The 15,998-nt window shown below is 29.2% G+C and overlaps 1 protein-coding gene, 1 long non-coding RNA gene and 1 pseudogene across 2 annotated transcripts; all 3 read left to right on the forward strand.

Moving 5' to 3' along the window:
• Positions 1 to 1,109: 1,109 nt before the first annotated feature.
• Positions 1,110 to 1,913, forward strand: LOC149882345 (uncharacterized). The gene is made up of 2 exons (XM_090067058.1): positions 1,110 to 1,521; positions 1,674 to 1,913. Exons 1-2 carry the CDS (start codon positions 1,197 to 1,199, stop codon positions 1,871 to 1,873), a joined length of 525 nt encoding a protein of 174 aa, XP_089923184.1. The 5' UTR covers positions 1,110 to 1,196; the 3' UTR covers positions 1,874 to 1,913.
• A 2,174-nt stretch (positions 1,914 to 4,087) lies between these two features.
• LOC149882346 (uncharacterized) lies at positions 4,088 to 7,199 on the forward strand (annotated as a pseudogene).
• Positions 7,200 to 11,577: 4,378 nt separating this feature from the next.
• Positions 11,578 to 14,741, forward strand: LOC149882347 (uncharacterized). The gene is made up of 2 exons (XR_016445075.1): positions 11,578 to 11,744; positions 14,649 to 14,741. It is a non-coding gene; the product is annotated as an uncharacterized LOC149882347 (long non-coding RNA).
• Positions 14,742 to 15,998: the final 1,257 nt, after the last annotated feature.

The raw sequence follows: 15,998 nt of genomic DNA on the forward strand, positions 1-15,998 counted from the left end.
TTTCTTTTATTGAATGAAATAAAAATTGGTTTGTTAGTAGAATAATTCCGTCAAAAACAGCAGAAACATCTAAACCGCTTTTTATTGAAAGTTAAAGCAAGTACTTAGTAATAAAGGGGGACTAATTGGATACATTTTTATTACTATTACAAAATTCCAAATGTATGTGTCGCAAACCTTTCTCTAAAAACCTGAAAAAATCTGAAAATCAAACCTTTAAACAGTTGCCCTGCAGATAAAAATTGCAACTTACAGCAATTTGTAATTAAAAACATGGCGCTCAAATCACTTCAAAACAAACGCATATAAGATTTTTAAAAATTATTTTTTGGGTAACAGTAACAGTATATTTCTCGCAAATTAAAAAATTTAGTTGACTAAATTTAGTTAGACTAAAAAGTTAGTCTACTAATTTTAGTTGCGGTTTTTTTTAGTTAAGTTAGTTACAATGTTTAGTTTTGGTCACAACACTAGTTGAACTATATAATATTACGCTTGCAATTATATTTCCTGCTGATTTTATTAGGAGCATTATTACATTTTAACTATAACCTGCTTTATTTAATGCTTCTTCATAACACTTAATGAGCCTTGATAATCTGCTTTCTTATAAAATGGGCATTTACTTAATAATATTCGGAGGGTGGTTTGATTCCTTACGTATATAGTTTATTTGATTCCCTAGCTTGCTACAGGGTTGATAATGGAATTGTTTATCAAATGTGTTTTTGCACACTGACCTCTATATTAGTATAAAACAATGATAAAATAATGTTACTACAGAAATCATTGGTTCTTGCAAAATAAATATATTTTTGGAAAAACTCCTTTAACGCACGGAAGAAGTAAAGTGTTTTGTTTTTTTTCCTCCTTGTTTTCAATGCGTCGTCTCAGTATGCGCTAGCGACAAACCGTTTCGTGACATGACGTTTTCGCAGAAACAAAATGCGTTTCCTTAAACAAATCACTTGTCAGTTCGTTATTATTTTTTAATTAGGTTTAACAATACTGTTTTTTAACAGAGCAGTCTTTTGCCACGATAATCGCCAATTAGTGCAGTTATTTTTCAGCAATTGTGAATTGAAAACGCCTATAAAAACTTGCAGTTTTTATAGACGTTTTCAATCGAGAAGCACAAGTGAATTCAAACATAAAACACAACCAAGTTATAAAAACTTTTAAAGGAGTTGACAATCATGGCAACAAAGATATTTTTGATTGCAGTTTGTGTTCTTGCAGTCACAGCAAACGTAGTACCTGTAGCGCAAGACCAAGACGACGGCTACGAACACGAGAAAACCGACTATGAACTCAAGAAAATTGACTACGAACCCAAGGAAACCGACTACGAACCCAAGGAAACCGACTACGAACCCAATGAAACCGACGACGAACCCAAGGAAACCGACTACGAACCCAAGAAAACCGACTATGAACCCAAGAAAACCGACTATGAACCCAAGAAAACCGACTATGAACCCAAGAAAACCAACTACCGACCAAAACGCGTTATTTGTCTCGGTAAGAAATTTCTCAAGTTTGCTTCAGCGAAGCTAAGCTAAGAATGTTGTGCTTTTTTTTCCTAACTAAGTTGCATGTTTGACTAGAGAGCGGTAAATTTGGTTGCTTTTGAGCCAAGAAGCTCACCATTAATTTTTATTTTTGAATTTTAGGTGTCGATGTTACAAATAACTGCATCCATCGTGCTGACGGCTATTACGCTATCGACATTAAGCCTCGATCTAGCTACGTAGCATGTGTTAACAAGAGAACAATGTGCATGCCATGTCCGTACGGATTAGTTTTTTGCCCCAAAGCTGGTTACCGTGGTTTTGGACTATGCCTCAGAAAATATGAATGCTCACCATATTGATTGTAGTCTTATTTAAAAATGCAATGATAGAATGTTATGAGCTGTGTTGTCTTAGTGTCTTCGCGCGACTTACAAGTATCAAAAATTTTGAATTTTAACACCTACCATTAACAATTACATTATTAATAATAAAAAAATAATCTTCATAATAATTGACCTGAAAATAAAAATAGTTAATAATTATTTTTTACCCAAATTTGATAATTAGCATGATAATTTTATGATTTAATATTCAAATTTCCTACTAATGAAAATAAGAAAATATAGTCCAATAATAAATAATATTAATTCTACTTTGATCGATTTTAAATCTCTTCTGGAGGTAAAAAAAATGATAAAAATTGTATTAGAAACCGTGCGTCACCCTTTTTTTTACAGGGAGGCTCACCCCTTTATAGGGAGGCTGTAATCTGTTGACGAGGAAGATTTAAAGTTTAACCGTTTGAATTCAAAGTATCAGCGTTTAGTCTTTTTCCGTTAATAACGCGTATAGTACAAATTTTTATATCGATCTTTAAAAAAAAAAACGAATTGACAATCGTTTTTTAACATAGTACTTTTTATGGGTTTAAAACAGCAAAAAGTTTATGTCAAATGTTTACACTCATGAAAGAGTTGAAAATTTTGAAAAAATAAGTTTAACGTATTTAATCGAGAAGGTATTCTACTTTTTGATTAAAATCCGCTAAACGGCTGAACGTTAAAAAGGGTTAAAGCAAAATAACAGATCTGTGAGGTTTCGCAAACTTTTTTTTTTTTTTCGAATTCTCTTGGGTTTGTAAATCAAATAATCATTTTAAATTTGATTTACATCAAATGACTGATATAGAAACTTGGAATTCATTTATTATTAACAGAAAATTTTTAAACACCTAAGCTTACTTTGAATAACAACACTGTTGATATGACAATTAGCAAAAATTTAAAAAAACTACAAAGGTTGAAATGGAAAAGTACTTCAATTAAAAATGTATATTATCATGTTGCTTATTTTGTGCATCGGATGTGGAAAACCAATTATACATTGTACTTACTATTTTCCTATTGAGAGGAGTTACAAATAGATTCGATTATACTATTATTCCAGAGATATTTTCATAAATCGAAGTAAAATTAAAAGTAAGAATAATTGATTTTAATAATTGAATAATTGAATAAAAACTAAAATTAAGAATTATCTGAAGAACGAAAACTGAAATAGAATTGAATATCAGCATCAAAAAACGAAAATAGGAATAGAATTAGGAATTATTACCAAACGAAAATTATTGAATATTAAAAAAATTTTTATACAATTTTTTTTTTTTGACAATTAATTTACAAATTTTACATACTTGCTTTAAAATTGGCGCACATGTTTGACCATAAGGATTATATTATATTATATATATTAGGAATGATTATAGAATAGGCCACTGCCAGGATTAAGATTTAATAAGAGTCACCATGGAAAATGTTTTTATGCTATAAATAAAAAAATTCCAGTAAATATAAATTTAAAAAAATTAATGGCTATTTAGGGATTTGAGTTCAAATAAATATTGACTCATCTGTTTTAGGGATGCTAGGAATTTTGGTAAACAAAAAGTTTCATAATTAGAATTCCGAAGTCATAATTAAAACACTTTAAGCTGGAATTTTTGTTTTTACAGTTTTAATTTTACACTATTTCTAATGTAATATTAAATAAATATGTATGTATGTATGTATGTATGTATGTATGTATGTATGTATGTATGTATGTATGTATGTATGTATGTATGTATGTATGTATGTATGTATGTATGTATGTATTACAAAAATTACTGTATCGTGAGCTCTGACGTCATAATAGAAAAAAGAGGAGGAAAGGAAATAAAGAAAGAAAGAAAGGAAGGAAATAAATAAAGAAACAAAGAAAGAAAGGAAGTAAATAAAAAAATATACATACTTGAAAGATGTGACAATTGGGCGCAATGGTTGTCCACTGACATGGTGGAGGCAAAATAAAAGTCGATTTCCTTGTCTTGCTAAGCTTGCTCAATCACTTCTTGCAATCCCAGCGACCAGTATCAATTCAGAGCGTCTGAACTCGACATCTGGGAACATCGTTTCCATTAAACGCTGCAGTCTTCTATTCGAGCATGTAGAAGAACATACCTTTCTTCATAAAAATGTGTAGACTTTTAGCATTAGGATAAGTATGGTTTGTTGATGATGACATTTTTAAATGAAATGAATGTACACTTTCACTCGTTTGTTTAATAATCTCGAACTCGAACTCGATCGAATTTTTTGTAATCTCGATCGAACTCGATCGAAGATAAAGAACCTAATCTCGCACAGCTCTAGCTTCCAATGAGCGATCTTCCAACTTACAGACAAGTGATTCAATGTTCATATCTTATTTGTAAAAATATGTATGAAGTAACAAGTATTAGTTCTCCAGAGATAATTTCAAAAGTGACAAATGAGTTGATTAGTCTGTGGAGTAGAGTAAATCCTAAGCTTCCTCTGATCCACGAGAAGTCAGTAGCCAAAAAAATTTCTAGACTTCTTATCTGCTGAAGGAAAATGCAAAAATGCAAACAAGAACAAAGAATATCTTGAGTACAACTTTGAGCATTTGTTTGATTTGTCTTCTTGTGGTTGTGGACTTCCAGTAGTAGCTTGCAATAATAGGTTAGGAAAATTGTTAATTTCATTTTTATATGCAATACTTATTTTTAGCTTGTGCTAAACTTTATGCAAATAATTGTTTATAACTTGATATCATATTTTATTTATAAGTTAAATGCTAAATCAAAAAGATTGTATTGGATAATTTTACATAATTTTATAATTTTAATGATATGTTTTTGTTTTCAGTTTTTCTGTAATACTTTTTTATAAAAATGGTATTAAAATTATTCTAATAGATTTTAAATATTTTTAAAATTCATGCAACTTTTTTATGCATAGATCTGTTAAGTGTAAGAACCCTTTGGATTGCAAAACAACACTCTTTGCTTGTCTCTGTGAAAGTGACAAAAAGGTAAATAGTTTTAATTTTAAAAATTAGACTTTGTTTAACTCTTTAATCTGTAGTAATTCGGAGAGCTTTGAATCTGGTGGTAACAATCAAATACACGTCAGAGTCAAAAAGTAGTGTACTTTTCTTCCATTTTGTTAGCAAAATACTTTATTTTGTTTTATTAATAATAATAAAAAAGCCTAAGAGATGGTTTGAACTGTGATTTTCTTAAGTGTTTAGGATATTTTAAAATATATTTGAAACTATTTTATTGTATTTATTCTATTCTAGAGTTACTTTAACAAGTTTATTATTGAACTGAGTTAACACCTTGTTAAAAAAGTTTAAAATTGTTATACGGTTTGAAATAAGCGATGCTGCAACAGCTGCATTGGCAACAGCTGTATTAATAGACTATGGTATTGTAAAAAAAATTAACAAATCACAAATAATAACTGAAAAAAAGATTTTTGAAGAAAAAAAAAAAGAATCAGCACTATCATAAGTTTTAAAAACTTAGCTGATGTTAAAGAATTAAAGGTTATTGGAATTGATGGTAAAATTGACAAGTCTACATTAGTATATTCTGTCAGTTATAACACTGATGAAAATCCTATTACTGTTGCTTCAACCAAAGAAGAACATCATCTTACATTTACAGAAGAATATGGTCCAACAGCACAAAATTATTTGACCCATGTAGTTATACCTAATGGAACTGGCGCTACCATGGCAAACGCTACTGCAAATGTTTTAACAGAATATAATAGTGTTCATCAGAATATAATTGTGTTATCTACAATAACAACTTAGTCGCTGTTATTGTAGATAACACAACTTCTAATACAGATGCAGATAACGGTTTGGTTATAAAACTCAAAAAAAATCTTAAAAGAAGTTTGCACCTTTTAGGATGTTTGCTTCATCAAGTTGAACTTCCACTGCGACACATTATATGTGAATTAGATGGAGATGCTGCATCTCATCAAACTCTTCATGAACAGCTATTGGTTGAGTTTGGTCCCATATATTTGGAAATAGAGTTGTTTATTAGCAGTGAGGTGTAAGCGATCTTAGTACAGACCAGCGAATGCTTTATGAGTATTGTTTGGGTCATAGGCGCCGAGTTCACGGGGGAAGCAGGGGCAGTGCCCCCCCCCCCCAGGAAATTTATACTAATAATATATTATCACAGATTATCTCGGGGGCGAATAGATACTCTCGCCCTCATGATAATCCGTGATAATATATTATTAGTATAAATTTCCTGGGGGGGGGGGGGGGCACTGCCCCTGTTGCCCCGTGAACTCGGCGCCTATGGTGTGCGTTAATGAAAATTTATGATGATCAAGAATCTCTTTTCAAAATTGAATTTTTTTAGTTTCAGAAAAAAGCTGTGAGCGAAAAATTGAGGAGACGTTTATCGAGGGAAGAGTAAAACATCTCCTTAGTAGTAAACATCTCAAAAGGTTTTATATCTAAAAAATTTCTTGTAAAAAAACTTGGACCAATTTTTCATGCAAGATGGCTAACTCTAGCCTTAAGAATAATGATGGTTCATGTTAGGACTGATAAACCATCTCCTGAATTATTAGTAATAACTAAATATATTGTTCAACTCTATTGTGTAATGTGGTTTGCTATTAAGCGCTCCGGAAAATACAAAGATGCTTGTCAACTTCTGTACAAAACCATTCAATTTGTCAAGCTTCAAGACAGCAGGATTCAGAGCATTGTTTTTAAGAACTTACAAGGAAATTCATATTGTTGTTTGCAAGAAAAATTCCTGTACTGCATGCTTCTGGATGAAACTCTGAATATAAGAAATCAAGCCCTCAACCAAATCCTTAAAATAAGAGCATTGAAAGAAGACATTACTTTTAAACCAAGTCTTGGGATTATCTTGTTTCTGTTGGTGCTGAGTCTTGGGATTATCTTGTTTCTGTTGATGATATTCAGGTTGAGCCCCCCAACAACTCTTTGCATAACGTCAGAAATTCTGAGAGAGGCTATTAAATCAAACCTTAAACTTTGTGTAATAGAAATGCCTAACAATTCTCAATCTGTGGAGAGAGCAGTCAAATTAACCTCAGAGACATCTAAACAGGTTTATGGTTACGAAAAGAGACACAAATTCATTATGACTAAAACCCAAAGTCGAAGAGAGAATAAAAGAAATGTAAAAAAAAGTGACTATTTTATAAAATGAATGTCTTGTATGTTAGTTATACTTTTTGTTTATTTGTTTTTTTCTTTAACTGCTGAATGAAATATTTACTGTAGTCAATAATCTAAGTATAGTTCTATTGATATTAAGTTCCTAATTACATAGACTTCCAGGGCCGGTTTTCTAGGGAGGGGGCAGTTGGTGAAATGGACACAGGCTTCACGATTTAGGAGACCCAAACGCAAATGAACTTCCTATTATTATTTTTTTTGTAATTAATTTAACAACTATTCAAAATGACTAAAAATACGCATAAAATTATTGTAATTGTTAAAAATTTGGTTTAATCTTAGTTTTCGATAGTTTTTCTGTTTTTTATCTTTGAAACCTTTCTTTTCAACCAACTGCAAAAATTTAAGAAGCCTGTTAGTATAAAGTTATATATATATCTGTGGGCCCCTAAAATTATTATTGCAACCCGGTGTCATGTTAATATTTTACTCCGTTGAAATTTTACTGCGCAGTAAATTTTTAACGTTAAAATTTTACTGCGCAGTAAAATTTTAACGTTAAAAATTTACTGCGCAGTAAAATTTTAACGTTAAAAATTTACTGCGCTCGTTATTTTTTTACTGTCATCAAGAAAAGAAGAGATGTTAAAGTTTTTGGGAGGGGCGGGTAAAAATATACATGTTTTATAAAACTAAGGGTACTTCAATTTTTCTTTTAATGAAACTTTTATTATCTAATGCATACATTAAATGATAGTTTACTTTCCAGGCCAGATTTTGATTCACTTTTTTATGTAAAGCTATGCATTTTCCCTTATTTTTTTTGCAATACATCAATTTGTTGTCTATAATTGCAAAGTTTTTACATTGCCTTTTAAAGTTTGCCTTTTTTCCTCTCTCATTTACACCTTCAGGAAACTTTTTGTCATTCAAGTATTTCCTGATATCATGAAAGTTAATATTTTTGTACATCTTGAAAACGCCAAAAAAATAAACGCCAGAAACTGTATATTAAAAAAGTCAGTAAAAAAATAACGATAGCAGTAAAATTCCAACGTTGAAAACCGGGCTTTTAGACAACTAAAAAATAGGCTATAAAATTTTTAAGTTATTTTCACTTCGGGAAATTGGATTATTAAATCCAATTTCCCGAAGTGAAAATAACTTTAAAAAAAGTAAATGCTATTGTTTTGTGTTATTGACATTGCAATAAACAAATGCCAGGGTGGCTCTTTATGATTAAAAAAAAAAACACCTAGCAGGCAGTGGCGTTTAATAGAATGTTTGATTGGAACACAAAACTGGTCACGTGCTTGTTATTGCGTTAAGTTAATTTAAATATCTAAAAATTCTTAAGAGTTGCAAATCAATCACTAACAGAATAATCAGTTTAACAAGGTTATTGACAGTCACTGAATCACCGCATGAACGACAGATGGAGGATCAACAGGATTTGAAGCTCTAAATTGGTTTTATCAATCTTAACATAAAAGAAATTACAGATTTAAAATTTAATATAAATTTTAAATTGAAAAAAAACATTATTACAGCTATAAATTATTTTGATATTTTAGAAGATGAGTCATCTACTAAAATATCATAAAAAACTATATACCAAAGAAAATTTCAGACGTTTTTAAGGTAAAAATTTAAATTATAAAAAATTAAACGACAATCTTATCATGTTTTTTTTGTTTTATCTTTTTTTTTTTTGATAAAATATTAAACTTTATTAAAAAATATAATGAAATATGATTATAAAATACGGTAAAAAAGGAAAACTTTTACACAGATATGTGACGCCTTATTACAGATTATTATAATTTCAAGATTAATTGCGTTTTTCAATAGTCAAGATGCATTTGAAGTAGATGTATAGAAATTGTAAAAAACAGGATGAAAGTCTGACAATTGCAGTGAAAATGATAGGACATAAAAAGCTAAGTTTTTAAAAAGTTGAACAGTTTTTTAATAACTTTGTTACTGATGTGGTGTAGCCACATAAAACATAAAAGTCCAAAAGAGTCGCAAACTGTTTTAAATACAAATGAAAGAGTTGTATTGAATGTTACAAATTAAGAAACTTAAATTAAAAAAGCAAAAACACAATCATAGCTTTTGAAGGAGGTGCCATACTTATCAACATAAGTACAAAAACAACAGCATAAAATGATAACAATAAAAAATAATAATCAATAACAACACAAACAAATCATAAGTCTAAGTTATGTGCTCCTCCCTCAATCATGATAGCAATCAGTGAGTCTGACAAATCTTCTAAACCTCCACCAGTGTGCCAAGAATCAAGATCACCATTTGGAAATATAATCCGAGATGCTTTCTTAACATCATCTAAATTTCCCCAGTACTGTGTTACAAGCCAATATAGAGTACCCTTCACCCCATTTTTGACTACAATAGTGCTGTCTCATCTCTAATGTGAAATCAAAAGCAGGAAACATATCTGTAAAATTAATTCTTCTGCCTGGAAGAATTAATTCAGTGTATGTCTGAATATTTTTGTAAAATAATAAAATGTCATCTGAGAGTTATATACTAAAAAACTGATGATAACATGTACAATTGAGTTGAATACTAAAAATGATAACATGTACATTAGGGTTATGACCAAAAAAAAGTTTTTTTTTCTCCCCTGTGGCAGGATTACCTTTTTAGTATGGATTCAGAAAAAAACAAAGTATTGGCAAAATACCATTTCAGCATGATAAAAAGGGGTATATCTTAGAAGTTTAGACTTTTTAAATGTGTTTAAGAGCTTGAAAATTACCTAACAATAAATATTCTTATTACCTGATAATCCAATGGTGGGTTGTCAGGTACGGTACTACAACCATACCTGGCTTAATAATATAATGTTAATATAATGTAATATAATGTTAAATAATTAATGTTAATATAATGTTAAAAATATAGTTTAAATACTAATTTTTTCACTTTATTTTGAAAGTAAATGTGTTTAAGAAGGTTTCAAGAATCAATAAATATTTGTTAACAAGACGTATTTTTGTTTTGTTTCGTTTTGTGAACTTGCAGTCCTTTGACCATGTTTTGCATTCTTTTTAGGATTTTTTTTGAACTTCGTTAGTAGTTTTATACCTTAGGAAATGCTGAAATTTTCACGCTATACATAACCCAAGTCAAACCACGCTTTATATAGCAAATCAATATTTTGGTCTATAAACTGAAAAAGGTACATTTAGCAATTAAACAATTATATTGAAAGCTGTTGGCATTACATAGGAGAACACTCATGTAACCATTGTTTTGATAATAGTGACCGAACATCATAGTAATCGGTAACGTTTTTAGGTAAAAATGGAAAAAACTAGCAAAATTTAAATTAAAACTGGCATAAATTCTTAACCAGTTTACCAATCCGACTGAAATTTTGTCCAGAATTTCGAGTGGCTATAGGCTACCTTTGCACCAATTTTTATCAAATTATATAGGGTGGTTCTCATTCTACAGGTGTTTTTATTGGCGCACTATGAAGTCAAAATTTCACTCAATTTGAACGTTCAGATTAAAATATTTTTCGCGGACATAATTAAAAGATTTCAACATTTACATCGCAGGGTACCTTGATGTGTACGTTATCACGCCATGTAAGTGACGTAGGCATTGTCATGATCCATGATAACCGCGTATTTTCCTAAGAGACTATTTCTATCTTTGGAATCACAAGAATTTTTGAATGAATTTTTAGTTAAATAATTTATGGCAATAACGCACGTTTTGTTTCAGTTTTAATACTTTGTCACGAGGTTTTATAGTTAGTTAAAAGTTTTCTGGTTACAAAATAAAAAAAAAAAAAAAAAAAAAAAAAAATTTAAATCAATAAATAAAGATTCTTATAGATAAACTTCTTAAACGTGAAAATTCTTACGAATGATAAAAATATAAGCTAAAATAAATTATTCCCAGAGGAATATTTTCTATTACAATTATTAACTTTTTAGCTTAAAAAGTAATGTAAATAATAAATGTATCGATTACAGCATTCGTCACTAAATAGTTAAAGTTTTTGTTCGTTACCTCATGTGTAAATTCTACTAAAATTTAATTTAATCAACAAATTAATTAAATTTAATCAAAGTAATTTAAATTTTGGGCTAACAGTTAAATTACTTATAAAAATAGCTATATTAGTCTTATGTTTTCTTTTTTTCATTTTTTTATGATTTATGCATCACATTTTAGTAGGTAAAATCTCCGCTGAAAAGAATTTCCGCCAAGCTTAAAACTATCCACTGTCTTGGAATATATATATATATATATATATATATATATATATATATATATATATATATATATATATATATATATATATATATACACACACGCATACAGAGATACTGCTGCGTCAATTGATTTCGAACAATTTTTCAAGATAAAAGAAAAAGAACACATATTTTCATTAGGATGCTAATAACAAATTATTGTCTGGCGAGGAAATGTTTCGAAAGGTTTTTTCCTTGTGTTGATAAACGCAAAGCTTATACTACTCACCGATCAATTTTAAACAAATATCAAAAAGTAATTGAATAAATAACAATAAATAGTTTGTGAACTAATTTGGTGTTTGTCTAGTTCAAATACTTGTATACGAACGTAATAAAAATGAGACGATTGACTTCGAAAGAATTTGAAGACGAGACAAATAAAGCCAGGAAGTAGAAGGTGTGCAGTTTTTAATCTTCTTAAGAATAACAAATCTTTAAAAAACCCAAATCATATACTACACAGTCTCTAGTTAAAACACTTAAACGATATTGTGCAAGTCTGCCAATAGATCTTTGTGTCATGCGAATAACTCCAGCTACTGTGATAGGAGAGAGCAGTTTATATGGAAATATATGATATTAGTAGAAATCTTGATATGCAAGTTTTAAATACCACATGATAGAGCGCTCTTATAACAACTAATTTTGCTTAGGGTAGAATGACCATTATCGACTACAATAATTAAAGTACCAACTTTAGTTTTATTTAAAGAATGTTTTTTTTTTTTTAATTAAACTTTTTGATAAACTTTTAAATTGAAACGAAGTCTAGACTAACGATAAAATTTTTAGTGGAACGATCTTGGAGAAATTTACTATCATATAATAGAAAGTATTTTAGTTTTTAAAACAGGAGGAAATTTTTTAAAACTATGATAAGGATTCAGATTATCATCGGGATAAAAAAAAGCAAACAAAAAAACTGACCATTTATTCAACTGGTTAAAATTAGTTCTATGTAAAAATTATCTGTATCAGTTCATTTCACATGGATATTTTATTAAACCTAGGAGAGAGAGCAAAACGTAACCTATAATTACTTTTCTTACGGTGAGTGTGTTCACGGTATTTCAGAGTTATCTTAAGGTATTTCAAAGTTAACCTAAATGCAAATAATTCATTGTAAGCATTAAAATGTAATTATATTTTTAAGGGTTGTTAGAGGAGGTCTTATAAGTAAAATGAAAAAAATTATTCGATATTTACAGGAACTGGTTACGAAGAAATTTCTAAAGAAATAGAACCCAACAAATAGAACCCAACGAAGAAAACCCAACGAAGAGAACCCAAAGAATCTTTTAATAATTAATGTTGAAATTACGATAAACAATATTTAAAAAAATAATAACAAAAGATAAAACATTTTTATGTCATTTTATTTTAATTTATAAAGCTGGAGCCGAAATTCTGGGGTAAAATTTGTAAGAGAAAACCGAAAAAATGAAACCAAAAAAAAAAAGATTTACAATAAAAAAAAACAAACAATTAAATTGAAAGAAATGTTTTAAGAGGTGAAATCAAATGAAGTGATGGAAATGGCGCAAAAAACTTTTTAGCTGAGAAAAAAAAAATTCACCTTTCTTGCCGTTTTCGGTTCTTATAGATTCTTTTCTGTGATTTCATAACGATTGCTATTTTCGGGATGTTGAAGCTCAATAGCAAACACTTGTTCGCATTTTTTTTATATTTGTTAATTTTCCATAAAAAATAATAAATAAAAAAATTTTTAATTACATGAGTTTTAAAGAATGAAAAATTCATACAGCTTTTAAATTTTTTGCAAGAAATAAAAATCTAATAGAGAATTGTAAGAAATGTCTTTTAGAATCGCAGAAAACAGATTTTTTAGAAAGTACATTGACAAAACGGAAGACTTCTTCATAGTGTTTTCTCACGTGATTTTCTTATAAACTACGATCTCGGAAAAGAAGATGATTTTTAATGAACCAGAGGTGTGAAACATATTTCTCTGAAACATTTTTTTGATTACTGGCCGCTTTTTTCGTAGAAACAAGTGTATTCCCTTTATGGTGCGTTTGCCAACAGATGAAGCATTAGTTTCTTTTTAAAGCAATATCCTTTCCAATGCTAGCAATCCATTGTGAGGTTTGTTTTATGAGATTCTATCGAGTATCATGCTCTATTGTGATGCTTTCTCCTAATCTTTAGTTCTGTTATTTTACTGTAGTCAAGAAATCTACGTCATGAGAAACCAGTTGTGTGGGATGTTAGGTATTCGATCGAATTCGATGCAATTTCTATTGAACTCAATTTAACAATTTACCAAATGGTCTATTGGTTTTCACCGCATCATAGATTCTGCATATGACGTTAAATAAATTTTTTTATTCAGCTAACTATTTAGAGAAAAGTATCAGTAAAAACTGCTGATGGCGGGAGCCCATTATTTAATCCAAAGTTTTATAGCCACAGTATCTTATATATACACAGTATCTTCATTATCTTATAGCCACAGTAGAGATCTCAAGGCTTCTTTATCAATGAAGAGATTTTTTTTTTTTTTTTAAATTTAAAAGCTAATTCATCGCACGCGTAGCAAAAACAATGTGGGGTTTTTAACACAATTACGGGTCATTTTTGGGTCGAATTCCCTAAGTTACGTTTATAATTGAATATATTATAAGATGAATTTATCAGAAAAAGATTTATGATTTGATTTATTGTTGTATGGATTTGTTTTTATTGGTTTCATAATTACGGTTACACAAAAGAAGAAGAAATAAAAAAGAAATTGTGGTTTAACAATCTATTTTCCGTTCTTCAAGAGCTTCTTAAGTTTTTTTTTAGATAGAAAAATATTTGCCTTCTTTTTCATTAAATTCTAATTGCGAAATGCTGTTTCAAATGTCTATCAGCATGACAAAAACAGACAAAAAATGACAAAGACTTTTTTATCTTTGACTTGATTGTCTTTCTCTTTTCTCAGTAATGCAACCTGTGTGTTTATAACACAGTGTGTTTTTGCAAGAAAAGCGCAAATTTTAGAAAATTGCTAAGTTAAGCGATACATGCAAATAGCTGAATTCGCATTTTTATACAAAACGAAGAGGAGGAGGAGGGGGGGTGAATACTAAAGCGGGAAATATTTACAAATGCAGCGTTAAGTAATATTGTAGCGCAAAAATGGTGAAGCCTTCTTTCAAAATCGTTGTTCCATCACATCTTTTATTATTTTGACGCATCTGTCGTTTTTTTTTTTAGTTGATCTTTATGTAAAGAATTAAGACTATTTTTTCAAGTTTCATACGAAGTTTCATCGAAATCAATTGCTTTATTTCAGTTGAATATCAACCCATTGTAAAAGTCAGATGAAGAAAAGAGAGTTTTTAAGCGATTGTCGATTTCGTCATTTATCAAAAGAAAAACAAAACGCTATAGAAAGGTGCAATTACGTTGGTTGCAAAGCAGTAAAAAATTTATGAAAAACCAGAAACATATATATTTTTTTTCGAACACTCAAAATTATAATTAGGAATAATATTTTTAATTGTTTAATTTCATGTACATTTTTGATGATAAATGTTGCGTTTGACACTTATTTTGATTGCTACTAATATTATGGAACAAATTTATTTCATCTATTAAGGGAGTATTTTATTTAAAAAATAAAGAGGTTATCTTGTTGATATCCTTTGATAATTCATAGTTAAAAAAAATTTTTGTTATGGAAGAATTGAATTATTATTTTATAAGAACATTTAGTTTTAAAAAAAAAACCTATCTAACTTAAAAAAACTAATAGTAACAGGGTTGCAAATGAAACTTGTCAGTAAATTAAGTTACGTAAAAAAAAAAAGTCATTTAAAAATTTATGAATAAGAAAAACATCTATATTTTAAAGTTAAAAAAAAAAAAAAAAGAAAAACGCAGACATAACGACGAATGTGGTCTTTTCTTCAAACTCTTAGCATGCTTTTATACAACAGTCAAATCCATTTTATTGATGCACGAAAGTGTCTCAAGATCTTTGGCTTTCCAATCACACCCTTTTTCTTTCGAATTTCCCAAAAAAATCTTCCATTCGTTGTGCCTTTGGCAAATTCACTCGATAAATGCCAAAGATAATTAAATTTTGTAAATCAAATGTTGGTATAATTTTTTAAAGTAACATTGATGTATTGACGGGTGCAGCCAAATCATCCGGCGACGCGTCTTTGGAAACAAATGCAACTATTGAATATTTTTCTTTAATCTTAGATGTTACGGTTGGTCGCTATTTTAACCGGTCTACCGCTTCTATGCTTCCTCTTAAGATCACCATTTTCTCTTAAAATCTTAAACCAACGAAAAACAGATTTTTGATTGCACCCGTTTGCTTCTAAAAGTTGTCACATTTTTTCTTGTTAAATGAAAGCTTTTTTTGATAACTCTGATACAACTCATCTTTAATGTTATCGAACTTTTTTGCATTGTAAAATGAAACAACTAAAATACTTTTGATCATACTTCTTTTAAAATTAAAAACTTGTAAAATCAACAAAAAAAAGTTAAACAGCAATTGTTCAAAAATTGCATTTCGCCACTTAATTTTAATGACGAGTTTTATTTGCCACCCGTTATTCATACAATAGAAAGAATAAAAGTTTCAAGCTGCAATAGATTAGCTTTCTTTTTGAGCTAAACAAAAAGA

Source organism: Hydra viridissima, unplaced genomic scaffold (genome assembly GCF_058129835.1).
Source record: "Hydra viridissima isolate aposymbiotic clone 2 unplaced genomic scaffold, HvirCarnegie_v1 scaffold_11, whole genome shotgun sequence".
In the NCBI taxonomy this organism is placed as follows: Eukaryota; Metazoa; Cnidaria; class Hydrozoa; order Anthoathecata; family Hydridae; genus Hydra; species Hydra viridissima.